This window comes from Vulpes lagopus, chromosome 22 (genome assembly GCF_018345385.1).
Source record: "Vulpes lagopus strain Blue_001 chromosome 22, ASM1834538v1, whole genome shotgun sequence".
Taxonomy (NCBI): domain Eukaryota; kingdom Metazoa; phylum Chordata; class Mammalia; order Carnivora; family Canidae; genus Vulpes; species Vulpes lagopus.
Window position 1 is genome coordinate 10,296,903 of NC_054845.1, and position 14,554 is coordinate 10,311,456.

Here is a 14,554-nt window from a genome sequence, read left to right on the forward strand (position 1 = left end):
ACATCTGGGGGAGCTAGGGGATTCCTTAGGGAAGTTTTTATTCTCTGGGTTGTTTTTAGAGCAGTTAGTTGGAAAGAGAGGTACTATTTCCTATTGAAAGTAGGGGAAAGGATGAACTTCCTTTTTGAATAGCCTAGTCTTTCTGTTTGATGGGGGTATGTATCAAATGGGGGCCTGAATAGTCTTTTAACTAATTATTGGCATAGCAGAGGCATAGGCTCTTGGTGTTTTTACTAGGAATGGTATCTGAATTTACTTTAAAAACTTGTCTGGTTTCCAGGGTGCTGATGACAGAGATTGGTGATGATTTAGACAAATCTGATGTGTCCTCATTAATATTCCTCATGAGGGATCATATGGGTCGAAACAAAGTAGCCAAGGATAAGGTGAGTTTTCTTTTTCTTGGTTGATGTTCCCAAGAGCCTATCAGAAGGCCGGCTGCGGTCTCTAAGGTGTGAAGAGTGGGGAGAGGCCCAAGCTGGGGGTAAAAGTAAGAAGTGAGAAGAGTAACGTTTTTTCTTAATAACATTGATGGGAAGAGCATTGGTTTCTCAGTTGAGAGGAAGTAGAGTGGCCCTGGGTGTTTTCTTCATCCTTGTATTTATCTTATTTCTATAAAAGCCAGAAGGGGTTTCTGCATTAGTTTCTCTCTCTCATTTGATAGACCATCTGGGAAGGTTAGGAAGTCCCATCTGCTCATGCCGAGTGCAGACACGTGGGAAGTGCGAGTCCACTCCTGTCTTGCCCTCCCACAGCCATCTATTTCCCCCCTCAGCTAGCTGAGGTCAGTGTGAAGTCAGTAGGCTCCATGTGGAGATGGGGTGGGGGAAGGTACTTGTGACTCATGTATCCACGGAATGGCAAAAGTAGAGATGGGGGATTAGAAACTAGATAGGAATCAAGATCTGAGGGATGTTGTAATTACTGGAAGAGTACTTAAATTCTGTCTGGCCCTATGTGGTACTGCTGGCCTAAGGACAGGCCTGGAAAACCTCAGATCTCTAGAATATGACAATATATTTTTTAAGGATCTGCCTCTGAGGATGGTCCTTTGGTAAGTTGTTACCTGAGAATTTCCTTATGTTCCTTAATAATTGTAGGTTTGTTTCTGAAATCTAGGCATATAGGACGACTGGATGCCCCCACCATCAAATGCATCTAATGGGAAGGAAAATGAAAAAATAGGACTTCTTTTTGGTGTCCCTAAATCACTTTATCTGCCAATCACTTATATCACTTTCATGTTGATGATTATTTTAAAAAGTAAATATAGAGCCTCAGTAATCAAATGTTAAACAGAAGGGAAATAAAAGGCCAACGCAATGAGTATTTCTGAAATATAGTTCTTTAATAATCTCTTTGGTCCAGGGCAAGTGAGTAGTAATATCACTTTTTAATTTTGCTTCCTCGTAACTCTTGAGTCAGAATGAGTTGGAATGTCCAGAATTGATTAAAATATTTTAGGAACTTCAAAATCACATTACTGGAATTTTTTAAAAAAGATTTTAATTTATTTATTCATGAGAGACAGAGAGAGAGAGGCAGAGACACAGGCAGAGGGAGAAGCAGGCTCCATGCAGGGAGCCCCATGTGGGACTCGATTCTGGGACTCGATCCTGGGCCTCCAGGATCACACCCTGGGCCTCCAGGATCACGCCCTGGGCCGAAGGCAGGCGTATAAACTGATGAGCCACCCAGGGATCCCCACTGGAATTTTTCTAATAGGAACTTTCCCCCAGCTATCTTCTCTCTTCCCCTTTTAGGAAAGCCTGGCCTTTTGGAGGAGAATGACCTCAGGAGGATTTTATTTTTAGGCCTGCTCTCTCTTGGTACTTCTTGATAACATAAAATGGCCCTTGTGTCTATCCCCAACCTAAGTACAGTTGTCCACCAAAAGACTTACCACCTCTTTCTCAGTAAAATCCAGGAGTGTAATTTGCCCCTGGCCTTGGAGGGACTATAAAGCAGAGAGGTCTGGTGTAGGATCACTGAAGATCATGGAAGGGGCTCTTCTTACTACATTTTCTTGCTGTCACAAATCATACAGCCTGAGGTTTGCATTTGGGGCTTAATAGTCAACCTTACTGACATTTGTGTCTTGTTGGTGGCTCTTTCAGAGTTTCTTAGATCTTGTGATCGAATTAGAAAAACTAAATCTGATTGCTCCAGATCAATTGGATTTACTAGAAAAATGCCTGAAGAACATCCACAGAATAGACTTGAAGACAAAAATCCAGAAATACAAGCAGTCTGGTAAGTAGAATTTTGGCCTCTCTGTGGCTTAAGGAAAGTACCCTGTGCATACTGGGTTTGGTTGGTAAAAATTTGTTGGATAAGCGGAGGGAACAGAACCCGAGTGTCATCAGTCCCCACTAGCCTATGGCTAGAGATCATATCCCTTTCTATCTTTCACATCCCAGATCTACTGACTTCATTACCCACACCCATGATCACTGAGTCTAAGCCCTCTGCAAAGCCCTGCCAAGAACTTCTTAACATTTGGACCTTCAAGAAATAGTCTATACCTCCATTTTCTGCACAGGCTGGCAGCATTGTGGACACTCAGGGCTTTGGGGTATATGCCAAGCCCTTCTGTCTTGCTCCAGTGTTGAGCCTGACAACTATCCAATTCTGAATGACATCCTGTCGTAACTGCCCTGCATGTGTCCTGAGTTTCATAAAACCTCCTCATGGAAAAGGGTACTTGGCTCCCTTCATAAAGAGGACTATAGACAGACTCACATTGGCCTTCTTTCTGATGCCACCCCTCCTCCATTGTCTTTTAGACTCAGTCTCAGCATGGGCTTTGTTAGCAATCCATTGCCACCAAAGAGTCACAGCCTAAAGGGCATAGCTGAGACCCAGTGACCTACAGATAACCTCCCACGCCCCCATGACTAATAAAAGACCAAGGGTCCATGTAGCATTTTTAGTCCTTTCTTAATGACAGTGGGAAAGTCATCCAATCTGATATTTTTGTTTTGTTTTAAAGATTTTATTTGGGAGAGAGAGAGACAGAGAAAGAACATGCATGGGCACATGGGGGAAGAGCATGAACAGGGGGAGAGGGAAGGGGAGAAGAGGTGGGGGGGGAGAGGAAGAGGGGGAGGGACAGGAAGAAGCAGGCTCCATGCTGAGCAGGAGCCTGAAGTAGGGCTCCATCCCAGAATGATTGACTCTGAACTGAGCCACTGTTGAATATTCACTTGACAAAAGCTTGTAAATCGTGTCAATACCTCTCTTCTGTTTACAGCTCAAGGAGCTGGAACAAATTATACAAATGCACTCCAGGCATCATTCCCAAATTTGAGTCTTAAGGATCCTTCATGTAACTTAAGGGTGAGTCTGGAGCAAATGTTTGGAATTCCAGCGTGAAACAGTTTCAGAACTTTGATAAGAGTATACATATTCTTACAGCATGTACTTCATTTAATGTCTGAAAAAAATGATAGAACTGTGCATTTAAAAAAATATGTATGCCTTATACTTACAGAGCTAACCTGTGTTCATTGAAAGAATTTGGAAAGTACAGAGAAATATAAAAGAAGGAAAATAAATCACTTCTATCCCATCTAAAAATAACAAGTGTTAGTATCTTGACAAATTTCCTTCTAGTCTTTTTTCTATGCATGTTTGTGTATCTATACATACAACTAAATGTTTTGTTTACTGTTCATTTGTTCTTCAGAAAATTTAGCTTTTTAAATATAAGTAAGTAGGACATACTCGTCAACAAAAATTTCAAGGTGTGCTAAAAGAATTTTTAAAGTATGTTTTCTCTGACCCCAGTTCCCTTCCCCAAATGGTTGTTAACCATTTCCTTCTGTAAAATCCAGATGTAATCTATGCACATATCATATTTCACTTTTTTTTTTTTTTGCAAATGGTAGAACACTGTACCCATTGTCCTGAGCTGAGAATTCTTAGAAATTGTTCTGTATGAGTCATATGGGACCACCTCTATTTAGTCATTGTTTGTAATGGTTTTACTTTCTGGATGTATCACAATGTGTATGACCCTTTTTTGTGTGTATATATTTAGATGCTTCCCAGTCTTTTGTTACTACAATGATTCAAAATAAATATCAATATTTTCAGCAGAAGTGTTTGTGTTATTGAGTTATATTACTGAGTGAATGATTTGTGACCATACAACATAGTCACTTCTGTTTGTTATATTAGTAAATAGTGCAAGGTATTATCATAATTGTTCTTGGTTAGTTTTTTATTTTGAGAAGTTAATCCTACTATAATATCCTCATCCCCATATACAGATATGTGGAATTTGTAGTCAGGCCTTAGGTCATAGTACAGTTTTGTGGTTAAATTGTAAACGCTTTCATAAAAGTGTGTGAGGAAAACATTAACTACTCCTGGAATAGAAATAGTTTTGTTGGAGAATGTGAGCTATGAGAGGTAAACCTTAGCAATAGAATTTCAAAGCTGAAGTGGGTATGAAAGATTATACTGTCCAACCCCCCTCATTGAACAAATAAAGAATTTAGGCCTGAAGTGCACTAGTGATTGCCCACTTCAAGGGACCACCAGAACTGGTCCTAGTCCATGCTCCTTCTATACCATGGTATATTTAATAAACTACATACCAATCATACCATAGCTTAAGCGTATCTGTCATTTTTTCAAGAATCAAATATACTTCCTCTTGTCCTTCTGAATCTCTGTGATACCAAGAGAATAATTTCATGGTGTGATACCATGAAACAAAATTGATTTAGGTTTCAGATCCAGATTTCCTGAGCTTTTTCTACTGTTGTATATCTAATATAAATTGTACTGTCACTCTTAGTTAAGAGCTTGCCATATTTTTACTATCGCCTTTCTATTTTGTTGACGAAAGTCAATGTATTCACTGTCTATGTGGCCTACTAGGAACTCACATACTCTCTATATAAAACTCTCTTTAATTTGCTGTATTGATCTATGACCCTGATCATTAATTCATTTAGTAAGCAGAGCTGTGGCATACAGATTCAGTGAATTTCTCATAAAATTAGAAAGTGAATGCCTGGATGTTAACTCATGTAAGAGTGCAAAGTGCTTTAAAGATTATAGTGACATTAAATGACACATGACACAACATATTATGGAATAAAAAAGTTGTGTCATTCTGCAATATAATGCTTTTTTAAATCTAGCTTTGATTTGATGTTATATTTCTCTAATGGCTATGTAAATGTGAATGCACATCCATGTGGGGTTCCAAATTCTATGTAGTATTAAGCCTCTGGCTAAGTCACTTATTATTCGTGATAATAGCAACTTACATGTTTTTTTTTTAATTCAGACACAAAGATTTAATGAATAGTATACTTCTCTCTTTTGGCTAGGATAGCTTCAGAGGAGAACTGTCATTTGAAAGCTGAACCTATCAGATGGTTGGCAGTATGTGGTTTATGTACCTTACAAAGGACTTGTCATCCAAGAAGAGAAAGGGTCGGTTCAATCTTTCATTCTCTAATTTTATTCTAGCCCTCAGAATTGGTAGCTGATTTTTTTTTTTTTTTGGTAGCTTATTTTTAAGAACCAAGCCCACATGTGGTTTAAGTGCAGCTAGGCATTATAGGAAAACAATAACTAGACATTATAGAAACAAATTAATATGCTAGCACTTTGCTACATGTTTTGTGTAACATTTAAACTTCACAAAATATTTATAAGATGGCTACTATTATTATTCTCATTTTGAAGATAAAGAAACAGATGTAGAGGTTAAATAACTTGCTAAAACTTTCATGGTTAGTAAGTGGCAGGATCAGGATTCATAGCCAGGTTTTTCTGGGCTAGAACTCCTCATGGTCTTTTATTTTATTTTATTTTATTTTATTTTATTTTATTTTATTTTATTTTATTATATTATTATTATTATTTTTTGAGTATAGTTGCCACAAAAATGTTACCTTAGTCTCAGGTGTACAGCATAGTGATTCCACAGGTTTATACATTATGTTACACTTACCAGGAGCACAGCTCCCATCTGTCACCATACAAGCTAATATCATTGACTATATTCCCTATGCTGTGCCTTTTATTTCTGTGACATATTCATTCCATAACTGGAAGCCTTCAACCATTTTGCCCATATTTCCACCCCCCTTCCCCTCTGATAACCAACAGTTTGTTCTCTGTATTTATAAGTCTGATTCTGCTTTTTTTTCGTTTATTTATTTTTAAGATCCACATATGAGTGGTATATGTCTTTCTCGGTCTGACTTATTTCACTTAGCATAGTATTTTCTAGGTCCATCCATGTTGTCACAAATGGCACAATCTCACCCTTTATGTGGCTGCATAATATTCTATTATATATATAACATTATATATATATATATATATAATATTTTCTTTATCTGTGTCTGTTCTTTATTGACAGATCCTTAGTCTGCTCCCATATCTTGGCTTTTGTAAATAATGCTACAATAAACATGGGGTACATATATATTTTTGAATTAGTGTTTTGTATTTTTTGGATAAAAATACCCAGCAGTGGAATTACTAGATTAAATAATATTTCTATTTTTAACTTTTTGAGGAAATTCTTCTGTACTGTTTTCCACAGTGGCTGAACAAATTTACATTCCCACCAACAGTGCATGAGGGTTCCTTTTTTCCCACATCCCTGCCAACACTTTAGAATTCTCATTCTTAATCATACCATACATTGCCTCTGTGTTAAAGGATCAGGAGTAAAATGTCAATCTGATATTCTAACAGCTTGTTCTAACTTGGAATCATTATAGCAACTCTACAATACTATAACATCTGACTTTATTGCGCTGTTTTAAAACATTTTAATAAGCTAACTTAGGATATTGCATGTTCATTGTACTTTCACTTTTTAAAAAGAAGAATTGCCTTGTTTTTGGTTTAGAGATTATGGGATTTATGGAGTTAACCACTCTTGCTATTCTTCTTTAGATAATTTAACTGTGAATGTGATACTTTTATTTTTTTCCTGTGCAAGAATTCTATTGAGATATTTAAAGAGGTGTGATATAACATGTCTCTGAAAAAACTAACAGGGGATGTGACCTTATTCTTTATATTTGAAGCTCCAGAATGGAAGAAGTAAAGAACAAAGACTCAATGTGGGACAACTTGACCTTCAACGTAAGCCCAATTTTTCTTTTTATTCATTTTTTATAAATACTTAATAATTCAAGTACCAATTGTTGCATTTTGGGAGTTTGCCATTTCCTTTATCTACATATTCTGATGAAGCTCTCAATATAAATAGCAGTTAAATTCTTAAAATGTAGTCAATGGCATTTCTAATTATTTAATGAATTAGCTTTTTTGAACGCAAATACCTCTTACTCTATCAGCTTCATCATCTTGATTGTATTTTTAAGAGGTGTGCTATTTATTCCTGAGATAGAACCATAACCAGGCTACATTAAACATTAATCTAGCCATGATAATGAACCATGTTAAACCAAATAACTGGCAGTAGGAAGAAAGAAAGTTACTAGGATCTTGTCTTATAGCACATTTAATAAATTTAGATATTGTACAGATGACATCCCCCTACTCCTAAAAAGAAAGAAAAATACAATAAAAAAACTAATCATTTCAACCCATATGATCTCTCTCTTCTCTCTTAAAACATCAGCACTTGATCCCATCACATCATTTTTTAAAAGTGTATTTCTTTTGCTAATCTTGAGTCCTCCTTGAAGTGAAGAATGAGACTGGGTCTTGCACTGCAGTGTAGCTGATTGAGCCTCAGAACTTCAGGAGGCAGTGACTGATAGGCAGGTAAGGAGGGCTTAGTCCTCCCTGAGGAGCTTAGAATTTGTCCTGCGTGCAGAGGCAATTGTGGAGCAGTGGCCCGATGGAAGCCTTCTTTGTGTGGCAGGCCTCTTGCCAAAATCTTATGAGTCAACCTACATGCTGTCTGCCTAAACCTAGAAACTGAGAAGCATTTCCCCCAGATTAGCCAGATGGTACTGCTCTTGACTGTCATTCCCTACCTAGTATTCCGCTCTCCAGCAAAAGCTACTGAGAAGTGAATTTATTCCTGAAGTGACAGCGTGTTTCTCAAAACACTGATGAGGTGGTGAGAATTAGCCTTCCAAAAGCTGTTTAAAAGGAAAATAAAGGACCTGGTAGATTTGGGTAGGAATGAAGAACAATTGTTGTTCTTTCCATAGTGTACCCTTATGGCAGGTTTCTCCTTAATTTTAATGATGGGTGAGGTGGGTGAGGCTCTCAACACCCATTGTGATCCTTTGGAGACCTAGGGACCTGCTTTTGCCTGGACCTGGTTTATTTGCGAATAAAGAAAAAAGCATTCATATTTGGACTTCCAAATAGATTTCAATTGGATGATGATGATGATCACTACAATTTATTAAGCTCTTACTAAGTGCCTTAAACCCACATAGGCATATTACATAGATTGTTTTGTGGTTTTTAAAATTCTGTTAATCCATGATTGCTTAAATACAAAATGAAAAAGAAAAATTTCCTTTTAATCCCAGGTATGAGATAACCACTAACAACATTTGATTTGTATACCTCTAGACTCTTATAAGTGTGTATATGTATGTGTAAGCATATACACACAAATACATATTTTTAAGTATATGCGATTAATATTATTCATGTTATTTCATAATCCATTGTCACTTAATATATCCTGAATATCTTTTCATGTCAAATACATAAAGATCTTTCCTATCTTTTTTTAACATGTATAGTACCCATTATGTGTACCATGATTTGTTTAGCCAGTTTCATGTTGGAGAATTTTTAAGTATTTTTCTGGGTTGAGGCCATTATAAACAATTATTCAGTAGGTATTTTTGCATACTTGCTCCATTATTTCCTTAGGATAAATTTCTAGAAGCAGAATGTTAAGTGTATTGCCAGTTGTCCTTTAAAAATACTGTTTCTTTTTTTTTTTTTTAAGATTTTATTTTTTTGAGGTAATCTCTACACCCAACATGGGGCTTGAATTTACAACCCCAGGATAAAGGATCACATGCTCTACTGACTGAGCCAGCCAGATGCCCCTAAAAAGACTGTTTCAACTTACAACTTGAAAGTACTCATTTCCCCCAAACATTATAAATACTGCCATTTTCTTTGCTTGTCTTTAGATATTCTCATTTTTGTAAGAATCTTATAAAGGAGATGCCGGTATGTTCATCTTAGGGATTTAAAAGCAAAACAAAAGAAACACTCTGAGACTTTAGGAGGAACCTTGCCTAAGATCACAGAGCTCCTTAGTGAAGGTGCTAGGGTTTGAGTCAGCCATTTATGACTTCAAAACTGGTGGTTTCTCTACCTCTCTGAGCTAATAAAGTCATTTTTACCTAATATTATTGGCTTTAGGCTCATCTACATTTGTTATACTCATGGCTCTCTATCTTTGCCGTTGTCATTTTATTTTATGATCTCTCAATATCACTGGACTAAGAAAACATGGCCATCTGTTGCACAAGTGACAAGTAAATTTTCCCTGCTCTCCAGTCTCTAAGGCTGCCCCCCTACGCATTGCCCATGGTTTCACACATGGAAGAAAGCTACCGATGTTGTTGGGTGACAAGATTATTGGATTCTCCTTATCAGTTTAAAAATTCATAAGTCACCTGGTGCTTGCCTGGAAAAGGGCAAAGGAGAGCCTTTTTTCTCTTGTTATTTAAGCAGTTTTTCTATACCCCCTGCATAGCATGGGAACTTGTGTTTTCTTAACAGTTAGGTTCTTCAGGGTGAGGTTGGCACCTTGGGGCTGACTAGAGCTGGGGAAGAGAACCACTGAGATATAAAGAAACCCAGTCAGCATGGGAATGGGCTCAATTCTCCTTCAGCTTTGTAACTGATTTCTCTCTCATCCCCCAGGAGAATCAGTGAAGGCATCCGTCCAGGAATCAGGACCATTTCTACCGAGGGTACAGAATAAATGATCTGATTTGGTATTGTGCTGTATGCGCGGGTATCTGTAGAGAACGCTGGCTTCTCTTTAAAATAGCTGTCCATTAATAATTCTCTGTGACAAGAATAGGACGTTGAGAGTTCCATTCTCCCGAGAGAGCTCTCCTAAGGGGGATAGAGCAAAGAGAAAAATGTTGAAGTGGATTGCATTTGTGAACTTTGGAATGCAGGAAATTCCAGAGTGGCACTTCTCTCCTCAGCTGAGTGATTGCTGAATATATAAGTAAGCAGTGACGCTGAACCTTGACTTGCTCTGGCCTTTTAAAAAGGCTGAAACCCATTCTCCATAAGGAGGCAATAGAAGGCCTTCTTTGGTGCTGGTTTGGAAAAATATACTTTTAGAAACTCAGGTTACTGTGGAAACATGTGACCCATCCTTTCTCTCAGCTTTAAATTGTCTTTATCCTGCAGAGCTAAGTCATGTGTAAAGAGACTGTGATTTTCATGAAAATTAAATAAAAACTGAAACAGCTTGTCTTAAGCACATTACCTAAATAGAGAAAAAAAATTGAAATTAATGGGAAATGTCAGCTGTGGTGACTTCAGGCTGTGTCTATTGAATGATTCACCTGGCAATGGGAAGCTTGAGGAAATCCAAAAGAAAAGATAGTGTGTGTGTGGGACCTTATATAAACAGAGCAGTGGCGAGAGTTTTTAACAATCCCTGCTTTCCTTTCCAGCACATACCAGAGGAGAGATACAGAATGCAGAGCAAGCCCCTAGGAATCTGTCTGATAATTGATTGCATTGGCAATGACACAGGTGGGTATGGATGCTGCAATTTAACTGGTGCCCCACGGTGAGGTCACAGCCCAGATAAGCTGTGCTCATCAGTGATCAACACTAGCTGTTAGAACAGACCACTGAGGAAGTTGGTAGCTTCACATAGCAAGGGGTACTTCCTCACTGGTGTCACAGCTTAGTGTGGATTGGGCTAGAGTGATCATTCAATGACTCCACCATCTGAAGCCTTGGGGTTTTCCACAGGATCCTCTGCATCTGGCTGATGGATGAAGGAAGTACGTGGAGGATCTCTCAAGAGGTTTTAGGGACTAGTCCTGAAAGTGAGATGAATCATTTCCATCCACATTCCATTGGTCAAACTCACTTGTGTGACCCTACCTAACTGCAGTGGATAAGAAACTCAGACTGGCTTTGTGCCAGGAAAAAAAAAATGGAAGGGGATTTGAGGAGCACATAGCATTGTCTCTGGTACAAAGGTGTAATTGGCAAAAGTTGGGGAGTTTCGATTTTGCTTTCTCGTGCTAGATACTGTGGCAGGGAGGAGTCATCTGGGATCCAGAGTGGGATCTAAATGGAAGGCTCCCTGGCTTCAGTGTTATCAGATGTCCCATCATTTCATATAGATAGACTGTGGAAGCTTTTCTGGGGAAAAATTAAAAATACTATAATTGTGTGTTCACTTAGAGGCAGTGTGTCACTTAGTTCTGCCACGTTGTACTTGAGTTGTTGGCCTGAGTCAGTACTACTTGTGTGTTACTGTTGTTTGGATCTGAACTGATTCTCTTGCTCAATTGTTGTTGGATGTCCTGTTCAGACTGAATCAATCACTGGTGATGCGTCAGAGAGAATAAGAATCTCATTGTGAAAGAACATGTTTAATTATTTATCCCTTCCCCAGAAGGGCTGATAATCACATTCCCACAGTTATCTTGCTTTTTGGAATTCTTGGGATGAGTCAGATCTGTCTTTCAGGCTCACCTAAAATGTTACCATGGTGAGTTTTATGGGAAGAGAGTCTAAGAGAAGGTCAAATCAGCAAATATTAGGTTGAATTTCCCAGGATTTCAAATATGATCTCATTTTTCTCATGTCCTATTTTTGGTTAGATGTGAGACATGCTGCCTCTTCAGCTGTAGAAAAGTGTCCGTTCTTTCTTAGCCACTAGTACCCATATAAGAATGAAAAAATATTTCCTCAGTGAGTAATTTCCTCCCTTAAAAAAGACTGAGTAATTGTCTTCTACTTTCTATTATAATCAGTTTTGTTTCATTTATTGGTAGAAAGTTTCCAACTGTAGGATATATATCTATTGTATGAAGAGAATCATAAAGCCATGATCTGCTGTGAATTTGGGACTAAAACCCAGTGTCTGTGTTCGTTTCTCTTGCTGAGTTGTGGGCCTCTTGTGTGCAGGGATTGAAAATGTATTTGTGTTTTCCTGTATTATAGGAGCATGGTCAGAGTTGGGCCCTTGGAATGACTGTGTGGGTTTGAATCATGGCTCTGCCATATCATAGCTTGTGACCCTGGTTATTTTTCCTAGCCTCTGTAAGCCTCAATTTCTCTCTTCTCTCTTTATTTATTTTTTTTTTAAAGATTTGAGTGAGAGAGAGAGTGCGTGAGAGCGCGAGAGCATATGCACTTAAGTGAGTGAGTGCACGAGTGGGGGAAGGGGCAAAGGGAGTGAATCTTCAAGTAGACTCCCTGCTGAGCATGGAGCCTGATCTGTGGGCTCCATCCCGTGAGATCATGACCCATGAAATCATGACCTGTGAGAGCGTGACCCATGAGGTCATGACTTGAGCCAAAACCAAGAGTTGAACATGTAACCAACTGTGCCACCCAGGAGCCCCTCAGTGTCAATTCTATAAAATGGTTAGATTACGGGACCTACCTCTTCGTGAGGTTGGGAGAAGGGGTGAGTTCATACTTATAAAGGTCCTTAGTACAAGTATACTTAGAGCCCATACATTACTATTTCTACAGCAAAATGAATGGAAGTTCACATTAAGTGGAATAAAGACTATCAATAGGTTCTCATTGGTTCAGGAAAGATTTGCCACAAAATGAATCAGGGAAAAGGCCTTAAGGTTTTCAGAGCCTTGGGGGTTTTTGAATTGTGGATAAGGAGTTATGGATATGTGGAAGAGTACTTTGTGGCTGCCTGAGGTACCCTAGAAGCCTCTTTGACATGCAGTAGACAGGCTTATTATTGATATTGTTTTCTCCTAAGAAAAGCTAGTACAGAAGGAATTACTAGTAAACATTTGTACTTTAAAAAGAAGACATTTAATAAGTAGTTTATGATGTTGAATGAATGTAGATTGTCCATTAAAACCCCTTGACTTAAAACAAACAAACAAACAAACAAACAAACAAAAAACAAAAACCCTTGACTGGTCTATGGAAACAGATGACAAGTCAGACTCATACAAGACTGTCTCTACTACTGATTTCCTCACTCACTCATTCTTCTGTCCTTGTTTGTCATCTTCTCCCTATCTTCCCCCCCCCCTTCTATTTTGTCAGGCCCAGTTTAAATTGGGCCTTTACCACAAAGTCATCACAGGTTTCTCAGACTGCACTGATGGCTCCTCCTCTCCGCTTACTTTACCTAAAATCCCACTGTACCATGTGACATGTCAGTCATTCTTTGGTGCATATTTAGAGGTTTCTCCTACTAGATTATAGGCTTTTTGAAGGGCAGGTACTTCATCTGTGTTTCCCAACTTGCAATACAGGGTTTCTGCAACGTAGGAAGAGGAACTGCTTAAGACATTAATTTTGGGGTCAGTTGGATTTGAAAAATGATGAATCATTTGTTCCTCCATTGGAGGTTTGCATATTGGCCTTAACAACTAAGCAGTCCTCCTGTAAAGAAACTTAGTTAAGTCTTAATCAACTTTGCATTTCACATTTATGTTTGACCTCAGAACTCCCCTTCTCACTAAGAATATCCTGCCCAATGTGGGTTCCATTTGTGTGCTTCATTATAATTAGAATGGGGCTCATTCAAGGTACTAATGGTGGTAAATAGACTGATGAAACACTTCTTCTGTCTTAGTTATTCTATACATTAATTTAATGGACTTCATTTTGTAGATTGTGGTGAAATTAATGCAAACTCATTTTGTTTTGTTTTAAGATTTCATTTTTAAGGAATCTCTATACCCCAGGTGGGCCTTGAACTCACAATCCAGAGATTAAGAGTCACATCCTCTACTGACTGAGCCAGCCAGACACCTGCAATGTGAACTCACTGTAGATGAAAACAAATTCTAAATGAATGGGGGGCATAATTTTTTACTATATTTAGTTTTTTTTTGGATTTCATCCTAATAGCCCCCAAACCTGTGGGTGGTGCTGACCCTAGCCCTTGTACTAACTGTAAGGCCGCAAGAAAGCTCATTGTTTTGGGAAGTTGAGGTTTCCAGAGGCAGGGCTGGGTCAAGAGTGGGGTTTCCAGGGTGCAGGGAAGGAGAAGTGTGACTTCTGCAGTTGTTGAAGTTTTATTTTCCAAACTCAGCATCCCAGTTATTCTTCCCCTATTTGAGGGAAATGACAGGGCAGTTATTGTGATAAATCAGACCTAGAATCTGATGGCTCTCAGACCGTATTAATGTAGGCTGAGAGACTTTCCTCTGGACATCCCTTCTAAGGAGAAGCTTCCATGAGAGAGATGCTCTGCAAGCTTCATCATGTGGTGAAATGGCTGCCTTTATTTTCTTTATTTTTTATTTTCTTTTTATTTTATTTTTTCCTTTTTTCCCCTTTATTTTCTTTAAAATTAATATCTTACATTTGAGTAGGCACTCATAGTTTGCAAAGTGTCTTTACAGAAATCTCACTGGAT

The 14,554-nt window shown here is 38.4% G+C and overlaps 1 protein-coding gene across 10 annotated transcripts in view; it reads left to right on the plus strand.

The window, feature by feature from the left end:
* CFLAR (CASP8 and FADD like apoptosis regulator) overlaps positions 1 to 14,554 on the plus strand; it is a 36,829-nt gene that overhangs the window by 15,884 nt on the left and 6,391 nt on the right. For 9 of the 10 annotated variants that reach the window (XM_041737641.1, XM_041737640.1, XM_041737645.1 and 6 more), the window contains 6 exons: positions 281 to 386; positions 2,118 to 2,253; positions 3,254 to 3,339; positions 7,071 to 7,128; positions 9,865 to 9,914; positions 10,638 to 10,719. In XM_041737641.1, the coding sequence (XP_041593575.1) occupies positions 281 to 386; positions 2,118 to 2,253; positions 3,254 to 3,339; positions 7,071 to 7,128; positions 9,865 to 9,914; positions 10,638 to 10,719 (518 nt within the window). Of the gene's footprint in view, positions 1 to 280; positions 387 to 2,117; positions 2,254 to 3,253; positions 3,340 to 5,379; positions 5,455 to 7,070; positions 7,129 to 9,864; positions 9,915 to 10,637; positions 10,720 to 14,554 lie in introns of those variants that run through there. The other variant, XM_041737648.1, reaches the window with a different exon arrangement.